Source organism: Hibiscus syriacus, unplaced genomic scaffold (assembly GCF_006381635.1).
Source record: "Hibiscus syriacus cultivar Baekdansim isolate YM2019G1 unplaced genomic scaffold, ASM638163v2 tig00111022_pilon, whole genome shotgun sequence".
Lineage (NCBI taxonomy): Eukaryota > Viridiplantae > Streptophyta > Magnoliopsida > Malvales > Malvaceae > Hibiscus > Hibiscus syriacus.
Window position 1 is genome coordinate 4,401,818 of NW_024062956.1, and position 19,229 is coordinate 4,421,046.

At 33.2% G+C, this 19,229-nt stretch overlaps 1 protein-coding gene and 1 long non-coding RNA gene across 7 annotated transcripts; one reads left to right on the forward strand and one right to left on the reverse strand.

Moving 5' to 3' along the window:
- The first annotated feature begins 863 nt into the window (after nt 1-863).
- On the forward strand, nt 864-9,693 carry LOC120150340. The gene is made up of 3 exons (XR_005518516.1): nt 864-875; nt 7,671-7,674; nt 9,566-9,693. It is a non-coding gene; the product is annotated as an uncharacterized LOC120150340 (long non-coding RNA).
- On the reverse strand, nt 8,963-16,393 carry LOC120150338 (eukaryotic translation initiation factor 5B-like). Of its 6 annotated transcripts, XM_039163034.1 has the most exons (13): nt 15,361-16,390; nt 13,660-14,967; nt 13,033-13,577; nt 12,821-12,923; nt 12,625-12,739; nt 12,444-12,534; nt 12,241-12,351; nt 12,094-12,159; nt 11,598-11,657; nt 10,958-11,515; nt 10,295-10,414; nt 9,176-9,295; nt 8,963-9,093 (listed from the first exon to the last, which is right to left on the reverse strand). In XM_039163034.1, exons 1-13 carry the CDS (start codon nt 16,010-16,012, stop codon nt 9,028-9,030), a joined length of 3,915 nt encoding a protein of 1,304 aa, XP_039018965.1. In that variant the 5' UTR covers nt 16,013-16,390; the 3' UTR covers nt 8,963-9,027. The 6 variants fall into 6 exon arrangements, 5 of the variants coding, with proteins under 5 accessions (XP_039018965.1, XP_039018962.1, XP_039018963.1 ...); XM_039163031.1 differs by having other exon boundaries at nt 13,660-16,391; XM_039163032.1 differs by having other exon boundaries at nt 12,625-12,725; nt 12,816-12,923; nt 13,660-16,391.
- Between the last annotated feature and the right edge of the window lie 2,836 nt (nt 16,394-19,229).

Sequence of the window (19,229 nt, forward strand, 5' to 3'; positions counted from 1 at the left end):
TGTCAAGTCCAACTCTGAAAAAAAAATAAACAAAAACAATGATCGGTCGATCAAAACAAATATCAAAAGACATAAGAAAACATGTCATGGAGGCAAAAGAAAAACTCAGCTAGTTATGTTCTCAAATAAATGAGATAATATATAATGATAAATATGAGATATATAATGATTTCATTTTTTTAATAGTCTAGAGTGATTGTTTTAAAATAGTATCGGTTCAAAAAATTTCTTAGGTATTGACAACACACCCATAGACATAACTGCTTGAACTCGAGACCTCTAAAGAAAACAACACTTTTTTTAACCACCGTAACGAGTTGATGAGTTCATATATATAATACATAATGACTTCTTGATTTCGCCTATATAGTAGAAAACTACATTATTAGTATATCAAATAATTATTTATAAATAATCCATTCTTTATATAATCATGTAGTACACTGATATAAGGATTTTTAATTTTATTCAACACCCCTAATTTTAACTATGGTCTACACGCTAATATAGTAAATAATTAAAATCAGTAACTCTTTTTTATTATTTTTACCAATTACCAACAACATTTAACATTATTTTACAAAAAGTTAATGTTTATTTTTTATAATTTATTAAAGTATATAATTAAACGGGAAATCAAAGATTTAATTGGTTTTTATATAGTATCAAAATTATCCATAATCTTCTAATTTTTAAACTGAAAAAGGTTCACATATATGTATATTCGAGTTTATATCCTGAACTAAAATTTAATCGAATAAATATTATTATTTTAATATTTAATTTAAAAAAAATTCTACAACACTTGTCGAGTGTAGATTAGCACCGTTAACGATGAGTACCTTTAAATTAATTTATAAAACATTAATTATAAAGTACTAAATGTATAATTATAAATTAGTTAAAAATCTAAATGTAATTTAATTAAAATACAATGTTTATAAAACATTAGTTTTTAGGGTAAACTTGTAACATCCTCCATGTCGGGTTAGTGATTAAATTGTGAGATTTAAAAATTCAGTGACCAAATTGGATAAATTGAAAAGTTCAAAGAATTGATTGAAATGTTTTGTGTAGGATCAATTAGCAAAGGAGGAACTAAAGGGGTAAATAAGTCTTTTAACAAGGGAAACAATTAAATATTAGTTGATGATATTTTATACCCACGTAGAAGCTTTGGAGAGAACCAAAGTTTCCAGATTTCTCTTCTTCTTCTTCACTCTTCTTCTCCACCATGAAGTCAAGCTAAAGGTGAGTTTTCTTGTTGATCAAATTTGTGATGAATTTAAGGTTGCTTATTAATCATTAAATGATAACTAAGCTTAAGGAAAGCTTAGGTTATCCTAAAATAAAATGATGATGAAGTTAGGGGAGATTAAAGGTTAAGAGCCATTGAATGAAATCTTAGAATAGAGTTCATAATAAGAATTGGAGTTGGATTTGACTTGTCATCAAGATAATTAAGAAGTATGAGGTGTCAAAATTAGATTTAGATCATGTTGGAATTTGAGTGAGATTCTTAAATTCTATATAGAGGATTGGATTTCTAAGTTTTAAAGGTATTGAATGGATAATAATTAGTTTAAGTAAGTGTATGCAAGTTAGGGATATAAAAGGAGGTGAATTATGAAGTGTTGAGAGGATTATAAAGAGATTTTCGTGCTCAAAATAACAATTCTGGGTGCATCGATGCAATCCCAAATAAATGAACATCGAATGTCATTAATGCATCGATGCATAAGGAGTGCATCGATGCACCCCCTTGAGAAGAAAACATCGAATGTAATTTGTGTACCGATGCATGGGTAGTGCATCGATGCACACATTAAGGAGTGCATCGATACACTGTAGAGTGCATCGATGCATACCTTATTAAAAGATGAAAATAGCTTTTCTTTTAACCTAAGAAATGATAATTTAGAATATATAATTAGTATACTGATAAGTATCAATATATTAATATGTAGATACAGAGATTAAACAAGTTCCAGAACAATTGCCCAATAAGATCGATCGAGGAAAAAGCAAGGAAATATAGGTGAGTGCATATGCATAACATGATTATAGTGGGATATTCAGATCTAGACTTGTGAGAAGTCTAGATTCAATACATTGATGTATGATTCATTTCATATTGTGCATATGCATGATATGAATTCATACTATGTGCATTGTGTAACATGTTTTAAATGAATATGTATGCAAAGTTATATGAGCCATGTGATGAAGGTAAAGAAATGATATGTCTATGTGGTATACTATGTAAATTGGGAAAAGCCCATGTTATGTAGATGAGAACTATAGGTATAGTTGGCATGCCAAGAGTAGAGGGTCTACGCGGTCCTTCGGGATATATATGTATTCTTTGGAACATGTATGAGGTCTTTTGAGACACATATTTGGTCCTTGGCATATGTCTATGATTCTTAAGGAATTTTCTACGTGGTCCTTAGGGACATCTTATATAGCACTACGGTGCAATTCTACTCGGCACTTCGGTGCAATTCTACGTGACACTTCGGTGCATTTATACGAGTTGTGGTGACATCATAGTGCACAACCTCACAGTACTCACATACCTTAGGTTCTCAGTATGGTATCATGGGCCAATAAACTTATTAATACAAATTCATGAATGTTAATGTAATATGCTTATAGGTAAGAAACATGGTGATATAACTGCATTGATTAAGTATATGACTTCATTTCATCTCATTATGGTATTTTCATTACAATTCCTTATTATTATTATTTTGTCTCACTAATTCGATGACTTAGCGTGTGAGTGTTTCACACGTAGGATCCGAGAAAGTAGACGAGACAGGTTAAGCAGTTGGACAACATTACTCCTGCAACTATCAGATCAGAAGCAACTTAATCAATAGGTCATTTTGTTATGTAAATGAATATTGGCATGTAATCAAATGGTCAAGTTGTGAATGCTCTGAGTAATTTGATAAACTTGTATTAACCTATGTATATTATCGTATTTTAGTTATATAAGTCCAAATGTTTTATCATTTTTTTAGAATATTGTTTTGATTGTCAATGTGACATCCTGGACTCGTATCCGGGTCGGGTATGGGTTGAGGGTGTTACAAAACTATATCATTGACCACCTAATTATTTACCCTTTTTACTTTAACCACCGATTTTTTAATTTTGTCAATAGGGTAACCTAAATATTTAAATCTTGTCAATCAATCCTCCTGCAGTTAAATATTAACGAAGGAAATGATGTGGTCGTTAATAAAATTTATATAATTACACATTTAGTCCTCATTACTTACATATTTTATTAATTTGATCATAACTTTTAATTAATTCAATAAATTTAATCATCAATCAGATGGTGACATGTGTCACTATGTGATTAGATGTTTTTTATTAATATTTTTATTTAATTTAATAAATTTTTCATCCAATCAAATGGTGCCATGTGTCACCAATTGAATGAATAGAAAATAAATTGAATCAATAACCGTTGTTGGATAAGTTTGAACCCAATACATGAGGAGAGGAAGCAAACATCCAAACCATTAGGCTGCACCATTCAAATAACAAACCTATCACAACATATTATATATAGTTAATGGCAATAAAAAATGACCTAATAAGAACTCTTACATGGAATAATTGAATAATACGATAATATGATATATATATATATATACACACAAATATTATAACTGATTAATATGTGAATGTATTTTATTTATATTTTAAATCATTTTAATAAAAAATAAAAATAATTTTAATATATTATAATTGAAATATAACGAAGAGCTTCGTTGACTTAGAATTTTTCTAATAGTTGAAGGCTTATCGTAGCAAACATTTTAACTTATGCATTGACTTGTTTATATCCAGGTTAGAGTAAGAATTTTATATTTTATTATTTATTCATTATATATTTGAAGAAATTTTAAGGGAAACTTGATTTTATTGAATTAGTCTATTTTAATTTAGAGTTTTTAAATAAGATTATAATCCGATCGACGTTATAATGTTTTAAAATATAAGATGTGATACATTTCAATTCAATAAAACTAGAATAATGAAGACAATTTATTAATTTAAAATATGTAAAATGATACATTTCAATTATAACATATTAAATTCACTTTTATTTTAATTCTTGCATTAAATGTGATTTAAAATATAAATAAAAAATATTTATTTACTAATCAATTATAATATTTGTTTATATATTTTTATATTTTCATACCATTCAATTATTTCATGTTGAAGTCCTTATAAGGTCATTTATTACCATTAACTATATTATAAATTATATAGATTGTGTTTTGTATATTAGACAAATTTAGTGGTCCAACTTAATGGTTAAGGCACTCAGTTTTTCAGCTTGCGTTCCAAGTTTAAACCCCACCGATAGTTGATTGAATGAAAAATTTATTAAATGAAAAATATTAAAAAAATTCAATCACATAATGACACATGTCACCATCAGATTGAAGATTAAATTTATTGAATTAAAAAAAGTTAGGACCAAATAAATAGGATGTGTAAGTAATGAGGATTAAATGTATAATTATACAAATTTTATTAACTACCACGTCATCTCATCCGTTAATATTTAACGGCAAGTGGTTTGATTGACAAGATTTAAATAGTTAGGTGATCCGATTGAGAAAATTAAAAAAATTGGTAGTTAAAGTAAAAAGAGTAAATAGCTAGGTGGTCAATGATATAGTTTACCCGAAAAACTATTTTTTTATAAATATTATGTTTTAATTAAATTATATTTAGATTTTTAACTAATTTATAATTATATGTTTAATACTTTATAATTTAACGTTTTATAAATTAATCTAATATTACTCATCATTAACCGTGTTAGTCGAACGTGTCAGGATTATCCTTAATTTTATTATTCATTGATTGCGACTTTTATTAATTTTTGAAAGAAAATCTTTGAAATAAATTTGAACCGGTTTGTTTGTACTTTGATTTGGAGGGTAATAAAGGAGTGGTAAGAAAAAAACAAAGGAATGAGATGAAAGTAAATGATTTGAAAGCCCAAAATATAAATAACGAAATGATAAACAGTTGGGGCAATAAATACATGCTTTGTCTGTCTGCTCGCTGTTTCTTTAAATGCACCTCAAAAGTTGTTCTAATGTTTGGGTAACTTTTTTCGGATTATTAAATTTTATAAATTATGTTATAGTCATTAACGTCATTGATTTATAGTGAAATAATTTTTGAGTCATTAGTATTCATTAAAAGGAGGTGGCATGAGTGATAAATGGTGAGGCTCGATTAAACGATGATGGTAACAAAAGGCTTACGTGGAACAATCATGTCAAAAAGAACATTTAACGTATCACATTAGACTTTTATAATTCACATTAGTGATTGAGTGACTATTTCATCATAAATCAGTAATGCTAGTAATTTTAATATTCTTCTGAATTTTTTGTGATGAAAAATTGATATAGTTTATCCTTTTATTTTGAAAAGTAAATTACACCATTAGTCACTGAACTTTAGACATTGACTCTTTTCGGTCTCTAAGTTATTAAAAGTTTACATTTTGCCACTAAACTTTTTGAGTTTTATATTTTTGACAAACTTTTTGAATTTTATATTTTTTATCATTGGGTTGTTAAAGCATTAGCGACATGTTGATGTAACTATTATCTTCCTCATTTTTTGCATAAAACCATCAATTCATTTGATCATTATTGTTGGGTAATCACTACCCTTGTTGATGTCATTCGTAATAAGATCAGTACTAAAATGTTGATTTTCAAGAAAAATTAAAATCAATGAAAATTCATTGAAAGATTCGATCTTTAATCTTCTAATGTATTTCTCCATTGATCGTCTGACGAGGCTAGTTTTGAGTTATATTTCTTCTCATCATTTGCATTTTACGGACACCATAAATCCCTCAAATCCAAGAAAACTCATTGAACCCAAAAAAATGATATATTTTTTAGGTTTAATTTCGTGAGTGAAAAATCTAAATTAATAAAATGACATAGAATGTCTAGACAAGTTCGTAGGTATCTAGGATGTCCATAAAAACGTGAGAAAATAATCATTTCTAACAACATCAGAGAATGATGCAGTTTTCGACTTTGTCAATGTCTATTAAACTTGCAAACTACTTGAGTCAAGTATCAAAAATGGTGGAGGTAAGTATTGTTTAGGATGGACAAATGCTTATTCTGAAATTCGAATTTCTTTTTATCAGTTATATATTTCACTAAATGTACCATGTCCACCCTAAAATTTTATTTGTGTTCATCACGTACGAAAAATTCATGTTGTTAATATATATGTCCACTATAAAAAATATTTATGAATCTACCATGAATATTAATATATTCAAATCTGATTTTCTCAATGGTTTGAGCCACTCAAACTCACTCAAATCAAAATCAAGCTTTTTTGGAACCGAACACAAGTGATTTACGACCACACCAATCTCATTTACAGGTTCGGATGGTTCAGAGCCAGCAGCACCAGCTAAAAACCAACCAATAATGGATGCATCATTAAACAACGTACGATCATTTAATAGCAAACGTCATTCATGCATGTTTTTTGCAGGTCATGTCTTTAGTATTAAAAAATTAATTTCAATTATGATTGAATTTATTATTCAAAACCCTAGCTCTGCTATGAGAAAATTGCTTATAAATAAGAGTGTGCGTGTTGTTGTGTAGGCCATTGAAGAGTGTCGAAGAAACAAAATGGTAGACTTTGAGGGGTGTGTTGGCTGGCTCGAAGCTTAAACAACAAGGCTTCGGTTTCGGATTAAGCTTCGGACCAGGCTTCATTCCTCTCAAAACATATACATGAATACTCGATTTGTTTTGATTCGGCTTGATCTATACGTTAACGAAACGTTGCTTCTTTTACTTACTTTGGTAGGTTGCTTGCTTCCATCTTTGCTTCTTTGACCATCAATGGTTCGCGTGTTTCTTGTTATATCATTATGGTTGCGGGTATATGTTTTTCGGTCTCGTTGTGTTTGTTGCTTGTCAGAGAGTTGAACGGGCGATAATAGTCTAAGTTGAGATTAATATAAATAGTGATAAAAATTGAAAATATATCATAATGTTTTTGGTCGATAAACATCCCACATTATATATAAATCATATCATCTCACACAACATATATATTGAAATCTGATACGAACCGGAATAAAAGTAGATAAGTTTTACTAATATAAGTTTCTTCTACTCAATATGTTTGGATTTAGTCACTCTAGTATTGTTTCGTAAAAATTAATAGTCCTTATACTTTTCAAAATGCTCCATTTCGATCCAAAAGCTAATGAATCTGTTAACTTGAATACGATGAAATTTTTTTGTTAATTATACGTGACGGAACTGCATGGAGCTTGAGAAACATCTCTCCTAACTTTTTGCAATGCAGATCCCTATAAGCTTAAATTTCGTCGAATTAAACTGAATCCACTATTCCCATATTTAAATATTTAATAGGTCATCTAAAAAAAGTGTAGACAATTTGATCCCTCGCAATATCTTAACTTTATCTCAAAGAAAAACGATCTTAGATGACATTAAACAAGCCGTCAACTTTTAGAGTTTGGACTGAAATTAAACATTTTGAAATGTACGGGGACCGGTTTTGACCATATAATACTAATCAGACCCAATCCACACAAAAAGAGAAGTACAAAAACAGTAAACCTGGATCTCATAATATGAAAAATCTAAGATGTCGTTTTGTTTTGCATGGGCAGCAATTAATTAAATATGTGGGACCGAAGCTTAGATCTATTCGTACGATTAATCATGATTATGTTCGGATATGACGACAGAGATGATATGTAAACGGAGAACAGTAAGAAAAGATGCCTGCCTTTTCAAGCAGTTAATCAATCAATTTCCCATATTGGAAATGCTCTGCCGTCAGCCATGGGATGCACCTCAGTCAATGATCAATTATCAAACATATATAATAATATAATATTTAGGTAGAGTAAACTTTAGTTTATTAATTTTAGAATTTATAGATCATTCAGAGTTTAAAATTTTATGATTCAAATTAAAATAAGTCCGATCTGTATTAAATAATAACTATATATATGATATACATATACTATCAAGTTAAATACACAAATAATTTCCCAATTATAAGATATTATTTTGTTGAATCATCTAACTATTAAAAGTTACAAAATATTTATTCAATTATAAATTGTTTTATTGAATCACATAACTATTAAAAATTACAAAAAATTACTATACAAATAGTTAGATGAACATATTATAATTTTTTATAATAGAAGGATCAAAAAAGAAATATTCTATAATCTAAAGATCATTTTATAACTTTTAATAATCTAAGAGACTCAACTCTGTATACTTAAACCTATAATAATTTTGGTTATTTTGTGTTATGATTAATAATTTAGACCGACTAATGGCTTTATAAAGGTAGGAGAATGAAACCGCGCCCAATTAAAATACGACTATGATCATACTTGATAACATGTTAAAAATATCAATCAATACTTAAAAATATCAATCAATACCTTCAGTGATCTAATGTTTTTTTAGATATATAAAATAAAAAACTATCTTAAAAAAAGTTATGAAAAAGAAAAAACTAAAGAAGAAAAAGAAAAGACTAAAGAAGTAAACGAAAACCTGAGATTACAAGAACACGAACGCATATCTTGAATTCAAAGCAGACCGTTTAGGCTCTTCCTTTATTACCCATCCCCATCTCAGACAAAAAATCAAAATAGAAATTATTTATAAACAAAACAAGAGGCCAACTAAGTTTACTGGGATTATTATATGTCGTAGGCATTTCAATGTCTAGTCTGAACCAGACGACTTGGTAGGAGAAGATGTAGTATCACAAGGGCTTTCCTCCTCCAAAACTCAGGCCGGTAACTCAACATCAAAAACTGCAACTATACAGTATTTTCAGTGTTAAGCCATTTTCTTCCTTCTCTCAAGCCAATCAAAACCTCCGAACTTTACAACTTACCTGCAACAGCTCCGGTCTTGATGCTCATGGAATTTTGAAAAGGATCTTCAGTCTTTGAACCAGCCTCCACTCATCAAGGGTCAGATCATCCTAAAGAATTTTTTTGAGTTATAAATTAGACGATCCAAGCCGATAAAACTCCGATTATGTAGCTTCAAATACACAAACTTACCCTATAATTAGCTTTGAGAATATCGATTGATCTCCTAGAAATATGACTAACAAGCTCATCTTCAAGCTCAAAGTGCCTCCCATACATTTTCTGTTGCTCCTCGGGATTAGATCCAACTATCTGCAATAAGACAAACATAAAAACATTAAACTATGTTAATAAGAGCCTAGCGGAAGAAGGATTTCTCATCATGTCTTTTATCTTCCTCACTCCGCAAACTATGAACTCAATATTTGCCCTAATTGTTTTCCGATGTGAAAAGGATTGGTGCAAAAAATTAGTAGTACATGTTGAATACAAAAAATCGTATAAATAGTTTAATGAAAAACTAAAATATCATGTTCTGTAACACCCTCCTGACAATTCAAACCGATGCATAGTTAATTTAAGGTCTGTGCTTGAATCAAACCTTATTATAAAGATTAAATAGATTAAAGAGAAACCATACAATCAAATCAAATATCAAACACCAAATCGATTATCAATATCCTAATATGCTAGACTGGGATTTTAAAAAGAGAACTCTAAATTCCATGGAGTAGGATTTGCCACAATTTATGATGTCCATCTTATCCACAAGAGTACAGTTGAACTTTTTATGAATTGCCTTTAAGATGAAGATATGTTGGTACAACAGAACGTTAGCATAGTTTTTTTAGCTCCGCAAGCGAAGTACTAAAAGAATGAGGCGTGCTGTACTTTTTTAACTCTGCTTGTGGAGTCAAGAAATTCTAGTGCCAGTTTACATGTATGGGATTAGCAATTCATGAATAAGAGTAATATATACTGTTTAATCAAACCTAATATGGGTGAATCAGCTACTTATAACTGGTACCTCAGTGGCTTGAGGCAAACTCAATGAAGTCAAGAATGAGATTTTCCTCCATACTTGGGAGCCATAACAGGGAAAATATTCTTCAGAAAAAATTCTCAACTAAATATTAAGACATAGTCAGAATTTTATTGCATCATTTTCAATACTAAGGAGAAAAATGGACATGAGATTAGAGACGTTTTCGTATTGTCAATAACTCATCCACTTGATCAAATGAAGATCAGGAAACCTTATATTTAAAAGATAATAAAATATTTAGCAGTACAAGAAAGAAGATATCATACCTTAATGGCCACCTTCTGGCCTTTCTTGGCAGAATCAACAGGTTTATGGTTATTTTCAATTGAAGCTATTCGACCAATGTCAATGAATTCTCTTTGAGGAATACAAATCGGAGTGCCAATCTGCAGAATAAAGATAGTATTAGAGAACTGCAACCTGTGAACACTATGGATTAATAATAATACTGAATTTAACAACAAAAGTTCATATGATAGATCTTCCTCAGATTTCTGCTTGTTTAGATCAGTTGCTTCAGATCAAATTTGCGTAGTAAATGCCAGGCCAACCACTCAAGTATCCTCACCAAGAATAGTTTGACTCATGGCTAATACACACATTAGAAAACTTATCTCCGAAAATTTTGCCTATTGGACATTAGATTTACATCCTACTATCTCCGAAAGTTTTGGTTATACTTCACACACATTCAAAGGGCTAGAATGCAGAGATATGTGAAATTATTTGATAGAGATGGTTAAGATTGAGTATTACTTCCCTATATAAATGCTCTAGCTAGAATGCAGGCTCAAGGGTATAGATTATAGAGATGGTTTAGGAACTTATCCAAAAACTTCTTAAAAATTTGTGCTGTAATCAGAATTAGCAACCAAACTTAAACAATTAATTAGAAAAGCATTTACTTAATAAGATGATAATAGCTGTACCCTTAAAATGCCTTCAAGGATATCAACCCCCAAGACAATTGGATCCTTCTTGTTAAAAATGCAGTTAGGTAAAATCTTCAGAACACAAGGGAAGACAGCTTCATCCGCTGCTTCTCTTTTCCTCTCCTCTTTGAGACCATCAATATAAGCTTTGAATTGGTCAAATAAGTGGTAAATGATATCAGCCAAAAAGATCCTCACACCAAGTTCATCTGCTAGTTCTCTAGCCTCCGGGGTCACCTTGACATCAAAAGCCAATATGGTAGCATACTCCTTCTTCCTTTCCAGCATAACACTGGCCTTCATTATGTCTTTTTTGTGTACAGGGCCTATGCCTATACCACTAACAGGAATATTTACTTCTGGAGTTTTCAGAAATTCCAGCAATGCTTCCAAAGAGCCAAGGGTAGATGCTTGTACATAGACCCCTTCCCCACTTTTGTCAATCCTACTCATGACCGACTGCATATCATCCTTGACTGCTTCTTTGATATCTTCCACATCATCATCAGGACCAACAACATAGATGCTAGTGCCAGCAATAGCATGCTCAAGGCCCTGCATAATGATATAACAGGAGATTAAGTCATAATTTATTTGCGCAGTTATCAGATGTAACAGGAGATTAAGTTCCAATCACCTGTGCAGCAATCTTGATACCCTGTGCCGCTTTGATCTCCTTGTGCTGCATATACACTCCCTACAATCATCCAACCAAAAATTCATCATGCCACACCTTCCATCATTTTCCAAAAAAAAAAACTAGGCCTCATTGAGAAAAAATCCACAAGACTGGAATAGTTCAAAGTTTATCCCAATATATTAAAAATTTGAATACTATAAAACTTATCAGATAAGCAATTGCCTGGCATCAGCATATCAATGAGTTAATGCACCATAAAAATTACAGTTACCAACGAAGTTGTTTCCTAGCCTTATGGTAATATTCATTCATACTAAGAGAAAATAAAGGACTTTATCAAGTCATATTAACATCATTAAAGAGGAATACATAGGATACCAATGTAAGAGAATTCCATCACATCTTCCAACATTAAATAGCTTCCAATATAACCAGCATTTCCAGGCAGAGCGTTTTAAATAGATACAAGAAAAAACCCACCAGAAAACCATACCTTCACCCGGATTTCCTTCATAGGCTGAGGTGTCAACAAGGCTCTTATATTGGTGACAATAGGCCCCTGAAATAGGAAATAAGTACTTGAAAATTTAACATCAAGCAATCCCGAAATTTTCAGTTTAATGAGAAACTTAAAGCTTACCTGCAAGCCACAAACCACAATTTGATCTCCTTCATGAAGAACACCATTAACCAAAACAACATCAATAGTTGTCCCAAGGCCTTCAACAACCTTAACCTCCAAAACCGTACACTGGCACAAAATACAATTTCCATAATGTCTCACACTGCACAAGGATGGAATGGTGAATTATTTTTAAACTGGAAAAAAGGAATAATACAAACCTCCACTTCATCACTGAATGTAAGCTTCTCAACCATTGTTTTCTGGGTCCATTGGACAAGTAATAACAACAAATCTGGAATCCCTTCTCCACTGCAACGTCAATAACAGAAAAAAATTAGGTCAGAACCCAAAATTCAATTACCATGTAGAATTGGAACTTGTAGAGCATCCATGACTAACGTGACTGCACTTGTAGGCACAATGCTGAACGTTTCACCCATTTCCTTATTTTTATAGTACAATTCAGTATTCAACCCTTGCTCCTTGAACTGAGTTATAACCTTCAAATAAAAGGATAACATGCATTTCACAAACTGTCACAAAATTCTGATAAAAATAGAATTAGATGACAAGAGTTGTTAGGTGTTTACGTGTGTAACTCTCCTATTGAATTCAGATAGAACGTCTTTAGATTGTTTCTTAAGTGCCATCCCAATTGGTGAATTGCGACGAACTTTCCAGTCATAAAGTCTGTCCACCTGCAATTTTTTAAAGGAGAGCAAAATGATAAATAAATAAATAAACAAAGCATCAAAGAAAGGTAAGGAAAACAAGTAAACAAGTAATCAGAAGTTTATCCAGCTTGACCTTATTCAATGCAACAATGAATTCAGTTTTCCTCATTTTCAAAAGATTGAGTGATTCAATCGTCTGTGGCTCTAAACCGTGCATAATGTCAACAACCAAAATAGCAATATCACATAAACCTGATCCCCTTGAGCGAAGATTTGTAAAGGATTCATGACCAGGGGTATCAATTATTAATAAGCCTGGAACCTTCAATGTGGCATCAGCCTTCAATTCCTTGGTTCTCTCTCGTATGTTACTAGCAGGGAAATATGTCGCGCCAATCTGTTGTGTAATACCACCAGCCTCCCCTTCCTGGACATTAGTGCCACGGATGCAATCCAGCAGCTTTGTTTTACCAGTATCAACATGACCCATAATGCAGCAAATCGGGGACCGGAGCTCTTCACTCTGCTTAGGAGCATCTGACTTGGATGCTTTATTTTGTACAGCATTACTTTTTTTCAAGTTCTTTTCTGGAGCATTAATCTCGGGATGAGATGTATTTGATTCAGAAGCCGACTGTTTCTTAGAATCGACCACTGGCTTGGCCACTGTGGGAGGACCTGTGAAACATGATAAAAAAACAAATTAACGATCATCAGAAGGCAACAAAATTCAACAAGCAATGCAGGTAGTAACCATCACCTGTACTGTGAGAAGCTGGCAGGGCACGCTTTATATCTTTCTGCACTGCAGGCTTGGACTTAGAATCGGCCTCCTCATCATCAAAGGCACCCTTGATATTAAGATTGACATCATCCCAACTTTTTTCATCCCATTCACCATCATCATCATCCTCTTCTTCCATTCCATTCCCTTCAGCATCTGCAACTACAGATCTCTCTTCTGCGTTATTTGATTCTACTTCATCACCCTTATCATCTACAGACTCCACCTCGACCTTAGTTTGCGGCTCGTCTACTGATTTTGCATTTGATTGTACATTTTCCTCGGGTTTAGCAGAAGCAGCACCATTAGCATGATGAGCTGGCTTAGACTTTTTTGTTTTATATATAGGTCGTTTAGTAGGTGCACCCTCTATGTCTGCACTAGGCAAAGACAAGCCTCCTGCATTGGCCAATATCTGGTTCCTCATTGCCTCAAGGCGGCGAGCTTCTTCCTTTTGCTTGCCAGTCAATAATTTACCTTCTTGCTTCTTCTTTAAGAGCTTCTCCTTTTCTTTTTCCTTTTTCCTACGTTTAGCCTCCTCTGCTTGTCGCTCAAGCTCTTCTTGTCGATGTCTCTCTTCCTCTTCCTTCCTCAATCTGTCCTCTTCTTCCTTTTTTTTCCTCTCTTCAGCTTCTTTTCTCCTAGCAAGTGCCTCCTGCATCTCCCTAACATGCTTTGGTAGTTTCTTGTCAGCAGCTTTAGATTTAGCATCTTTCTTTTTGGTATCAGAGGTCTCCATTTTTCTTTCCTCTTGAATTTCTTCCTTAACATCAGCTGTGGCAGCAGCAGCAGCCTTTTTCTCCTTTTCCTTTTCCTTCTTCTTTTTCCTTTTCTTTGCAGCAGCCGATTCCACAGGTTCTTCCTCACCTGTGACATAAGCAGCAGTATTCGGCTCCTGCAGTACTTGAGCTTTCTCCTCTTGGGGAGTGGCTGCCTCTGTGGGTTTTGCTGTAGGAGGCCCCTCATCAAGTTCAGCGAGAATTTTATCCAAATCTTCCTCCTCTTGAGCAGTCCTTTCACTCTTATTCTTCTTCTTATTCTTCTTCTTGTTCTTTGAAGTTTCAGCCGCGTCTTCACTCTTGTTGTTAGTTTTAGAATCACCAGCTTCAACATTACTGGTTCCTAAACTCAACTGTACAGTTTCCACCACATTTGAAACTTCACTTTGCAGCTCTGCCTCATCACCCAAGGCTGCATATGCAGCACTGCTTTTTTTCTTAGATGACTTCTTCTTCTTACCAGAAAATGCAATCATGGAAGAATCATCATCGTTATCATCAACAGAAGCAGTGGTGGATTCGTGTACAGGGGCATCCTCTTCATCAAGCAATGCTGCACTGAAGGAATTTCCAATCTTCTTAGAAGCCTTTGATTTTTTCTTTTTCTTATCTGATAAAGACAATGAAGGGACATATTCTTCCTCATCTTCTTTTACACCCTCTTCATTTTCAAGCTCGCCTTCTAAGGCTGCAAATGCAACTATGTTTTTCTTCTTAGATGATTTCTTCTTACCTGAAAATCCAAATGAAGGAGAATCTTCTTCCTCATCTTCTTTCACACCCTCTTCGTCTTCAAGCTCATCACCCAAGGCCGCAAATAAAGCAGTGTTATTCTTCTTAGATGACTTCTTTCCTGAAAATGCAACCATGGAAGAATCATCTTCGTCATCATCAACAGCAGCACCAGTGGATTCGGGTACAGATGCATCTCCTTCATCTTCTTCATCAAGCAATGCTGCACTGAAGGAATTACCACTCTTCTTAGAAGACTTCGATTTTTTCTTTTTCTTATCAAATAAAGAGAATGAAGGAGCATCTTCTTCCTCATCTTCTTTCACACCTTCGTTTTCAAATTCATCAAGTGCGGTGGCAGTGAACCTACTTCCACCACCCTTCTTTCCACCATTGGACTTCTTTTTCCCTGTAAAAGCATATTCATCATCCTCGACTTTACTCTCCTCCTTGTCATAATCATCAACCACCTGCCCATCATCGTCTTCAGCAGCTATTGCATCAAAATCTGACCCTCCAAACATGTTTCCCTTTTTCTTTTTAGATGATTTCTTTTTCTTATCCGAGAAAGAAATTGAAGGAACGTTTTCCTCAGCTTTCAACTCATCAACTTTCTCACTATACTCGTCATCGAGTTCATCCAGTGCACCTGCTGCGAACCGATTCCCACCCTTCTTTCCCCCTTTCGATTTCTTCTTTTTACCTTTCAAAGATTTACCAAGAATATCATCATCATTTTCATCATTCACTCCCTTACGGTCGACGACCTCGCCGTCATCATCGCTAACAAGGGCATCAAAGGCAGACCCCCCAGTCATTCCAACGCCTTATAACGCTATTCCTATATGAGCCAATAATCAATATTAAACTAAACAAAAAAGCACTAATCCGATCCTTTCCTTCCTCAAGCAGATCGGATATATTTATATATAAAAAGTGGTATCGTACACGAAATAATATCAAATGAATAAAAATTAGAAGCCGGAAATAACGTCAGTGGTGGCCGATCTCGACGGAGGGGTTATCGGTTTTTGAAGACAAAATAAACGGCAACTAAAACGAGAAACAGGAACAACGAATCGGAGAATAAGAGAGGTTTACCGGAAGAAAGTACAACAGCTGCCAACTGAAGCTTGTAATCAGAGAAGAATCAACCAGCTTCTGTTTACATACAAGAGAAAAAGGTACTCTAGGTTTTCTGCTTATGGTTTTATTTTTACGGTATAGGCAAAAGGACGAAGCGGGTTAGAATTAAACCGACTCGGATCTGTCTCCGGCCTGGAAGTATTCTTTGATTTGATTGATCGAGGCCCAAAATATTTTAAAATAACTCACTCACACTCATTTGAATTGGACCGATTCGTCCGAATGATCCATTTTATTATTAACAAAATAGCAAAATAATTTATATTCTTATAAAAAGAAAAACAAATATTTGAATCCATTAAATATATAAATTTGATTCAGACAATTTTAATTAAATAAATGATAGGTCCAATTTCAAATATTAATTAAATCGATTGATTTTGATTCCCAATTGAACATCATATGTAAATCTTATCCACCCAAAGTATTAAATTTAAAACTTGTAACACGAACCCTCCAATCATTAGGATAAGGTCATTCCTACCAATGATAATTAAGAGAGGTGACTCACCTCTCTCACCATCAACGTAAACGATATCAAAATTTGAACTTTAGATGAGTACGCCTATAACCTAAAGGCATACACATTCATTGGCATCTTACTACAACTAACTAATTAGTCTTAGGATCAACTACACATAAACTCTAATGTCATTAAATATAATAACTCAATTTTGATCTTATATATAATGGATCTTAATTAGTTCTCAAAATTAAATTATTAATGATAACTAAAATGTTAATTTATTAATAACATGTATGGATTAAAAAAATTGTAAAGATGAAACCCCGTGAATAAACAATTATAAAAAATATTGAAAATAACTAAATAAGTTTGCAGACATAAAATGCTAAGAAAGAATATTTATGGCGCACGTTTGCGATTCTCTCTGCGTGCACGTTAACGGGTCTAATGGAGCATGAGATCCTTTCCGTTGTCGGTGTTCTCGCCTTTGTCCAACGATTCGACTCTTCAAGTTATTCCTTTTCTTTTGCCCAGATTCTTGTATTATGAGATGGAGTGGAGGAAATTGTTCAGATGTCAAGAGAATAAAAAACTGTCCTATTTTCCCCCAAAATTGACTGAAAGCATTCCGATCGTCTGCCCACCACCTGAGGTCTTCGAAGCCGGAACAGCAGCCTGGAAATCATCATTGGTTGGTCAATTCCTTGGGGCGCCACCAAATTTCATAGCTCTGCAGAGAATCATCGAAACCCTTTGGAACCACCCAACGAAAGGAGCACGAGTTCAGATCAGTCATGCTGGAAATAATCTATACATTTTTTCCTTCAATACTGACTCTGCTTGAGATTGGGTCCTCGAAAATGGACCCTGGCACATCTTTAACAAGCCTTTAATCTTAAGAATTTGGGAACCTAATATGCATAGGCTTGACTTTGATTTAGGTCGATTGCCTTTATGGATTCATCTTTACAACGTTCCACTTGAATTGTATTCTCAAGATGGTCTTAGCTATATTGCAAGTGCTCTAGGAAATCCAATCTCTATGGACTCTACCACAGCTACTAAATCTAGACTGCATTTTGCTAAAGTTTGTGTTGAAATTGGTGCTAAACTGGAAATTCCTGAATCTGTTGAAGTCATTCTTGCAAATGGTCAAAACACACATATTCAAGTTGAAGTTCCTTGGTTCCCATCCAGATGTAATATGTGTGTGAAATTTGGACACTCTGATAAAAACTGCCCAAATCAACATTCTTCAGCTCCTAAGAAAATATAGAGGAAAAAGACTGATGTTAACATAATTAATGATTCAAAGCCTAATGAAATATCTGTAGACTTACAAAATCATCAACCAGGCTCTCCTCATGCCACAGATCTCTCTGAAACTACTGATCCTCTCCCAGGAACAGTTCCAGTTAGTCTTCCTACTACTCAAACTGAACAACCTTCCAGGGATGAACAATCAAACTTCACTGTCTTGACTCATGCTGATAGAAATTCTCCAGTTTCCCAAACTGGTGAACCTGCTAAACTATAGACTTTCTCAAAGCCTTCATCATCTTCAATCAAAGTACATGAGTCTTCTTTATTGCCTAAAAGAGGTAGAGGTAGACCCTTAAAAGCTAAATCTAAAGTTTCTCTAAAAGGATCAGCTAACAGATTTGAAATACTGAATTCAATTGATGAAAGCTCTCCTAATGTTGAAGTCCCTACTAAGAAAACAAGGCTTGCTGCCTCTGGAGTTGCTAATCTCCTTAAAGATTTAAAGGCTAAAAGGAAAGAGCAACTTGCTATTTCTAGTTTTTCTGTAGAAAAAGGAGGAACTTCAAAAAACCCTTCTCAATGATAATTTTCTTTTGGAACACTAGAGGATTAAATAATCCTCAAAAGCAAATAAAAGTTATTCAAAGAGCCAATCTTTACAAAGTTGATATTCTTTGTTTGATGAAGACCCGTATAAAAGCTAAGAATTCTGATAAAATTCTGCATTCAAAATTTGAAAGCTGGAATGTGTTAACAAATTATGATTTTGCCTCTAATGGAAGACTCTGGTTGCTTTGGAGAAAATGAATCGATATTTATCTCATCAATTCTTCTGACCAAAGTATCATTGTCAAGTGTAAATACAACAGTATTCCTTTTATTATCACTATCATTTATGGCAGTAACAATGGCACTAACAGAAGACAGTTATGGCAACATCTTATGAATCTTGACCATCAATTCAACTCTATTCCTTGGATTCTTGGAGGGGATTTTAACATATACCTCCACTACTCTGAAAGCTCAGATTCAGATCTTATTGGCCCTTACCTTTCTTCTGAAATGAAGGACTTCCAAGAACTGACTCATGACCTCTTCTACAAGATCACCCATTTTTTGGACCCACTTTTACATGGAGTAACAAGCAAAAAGATATTTTC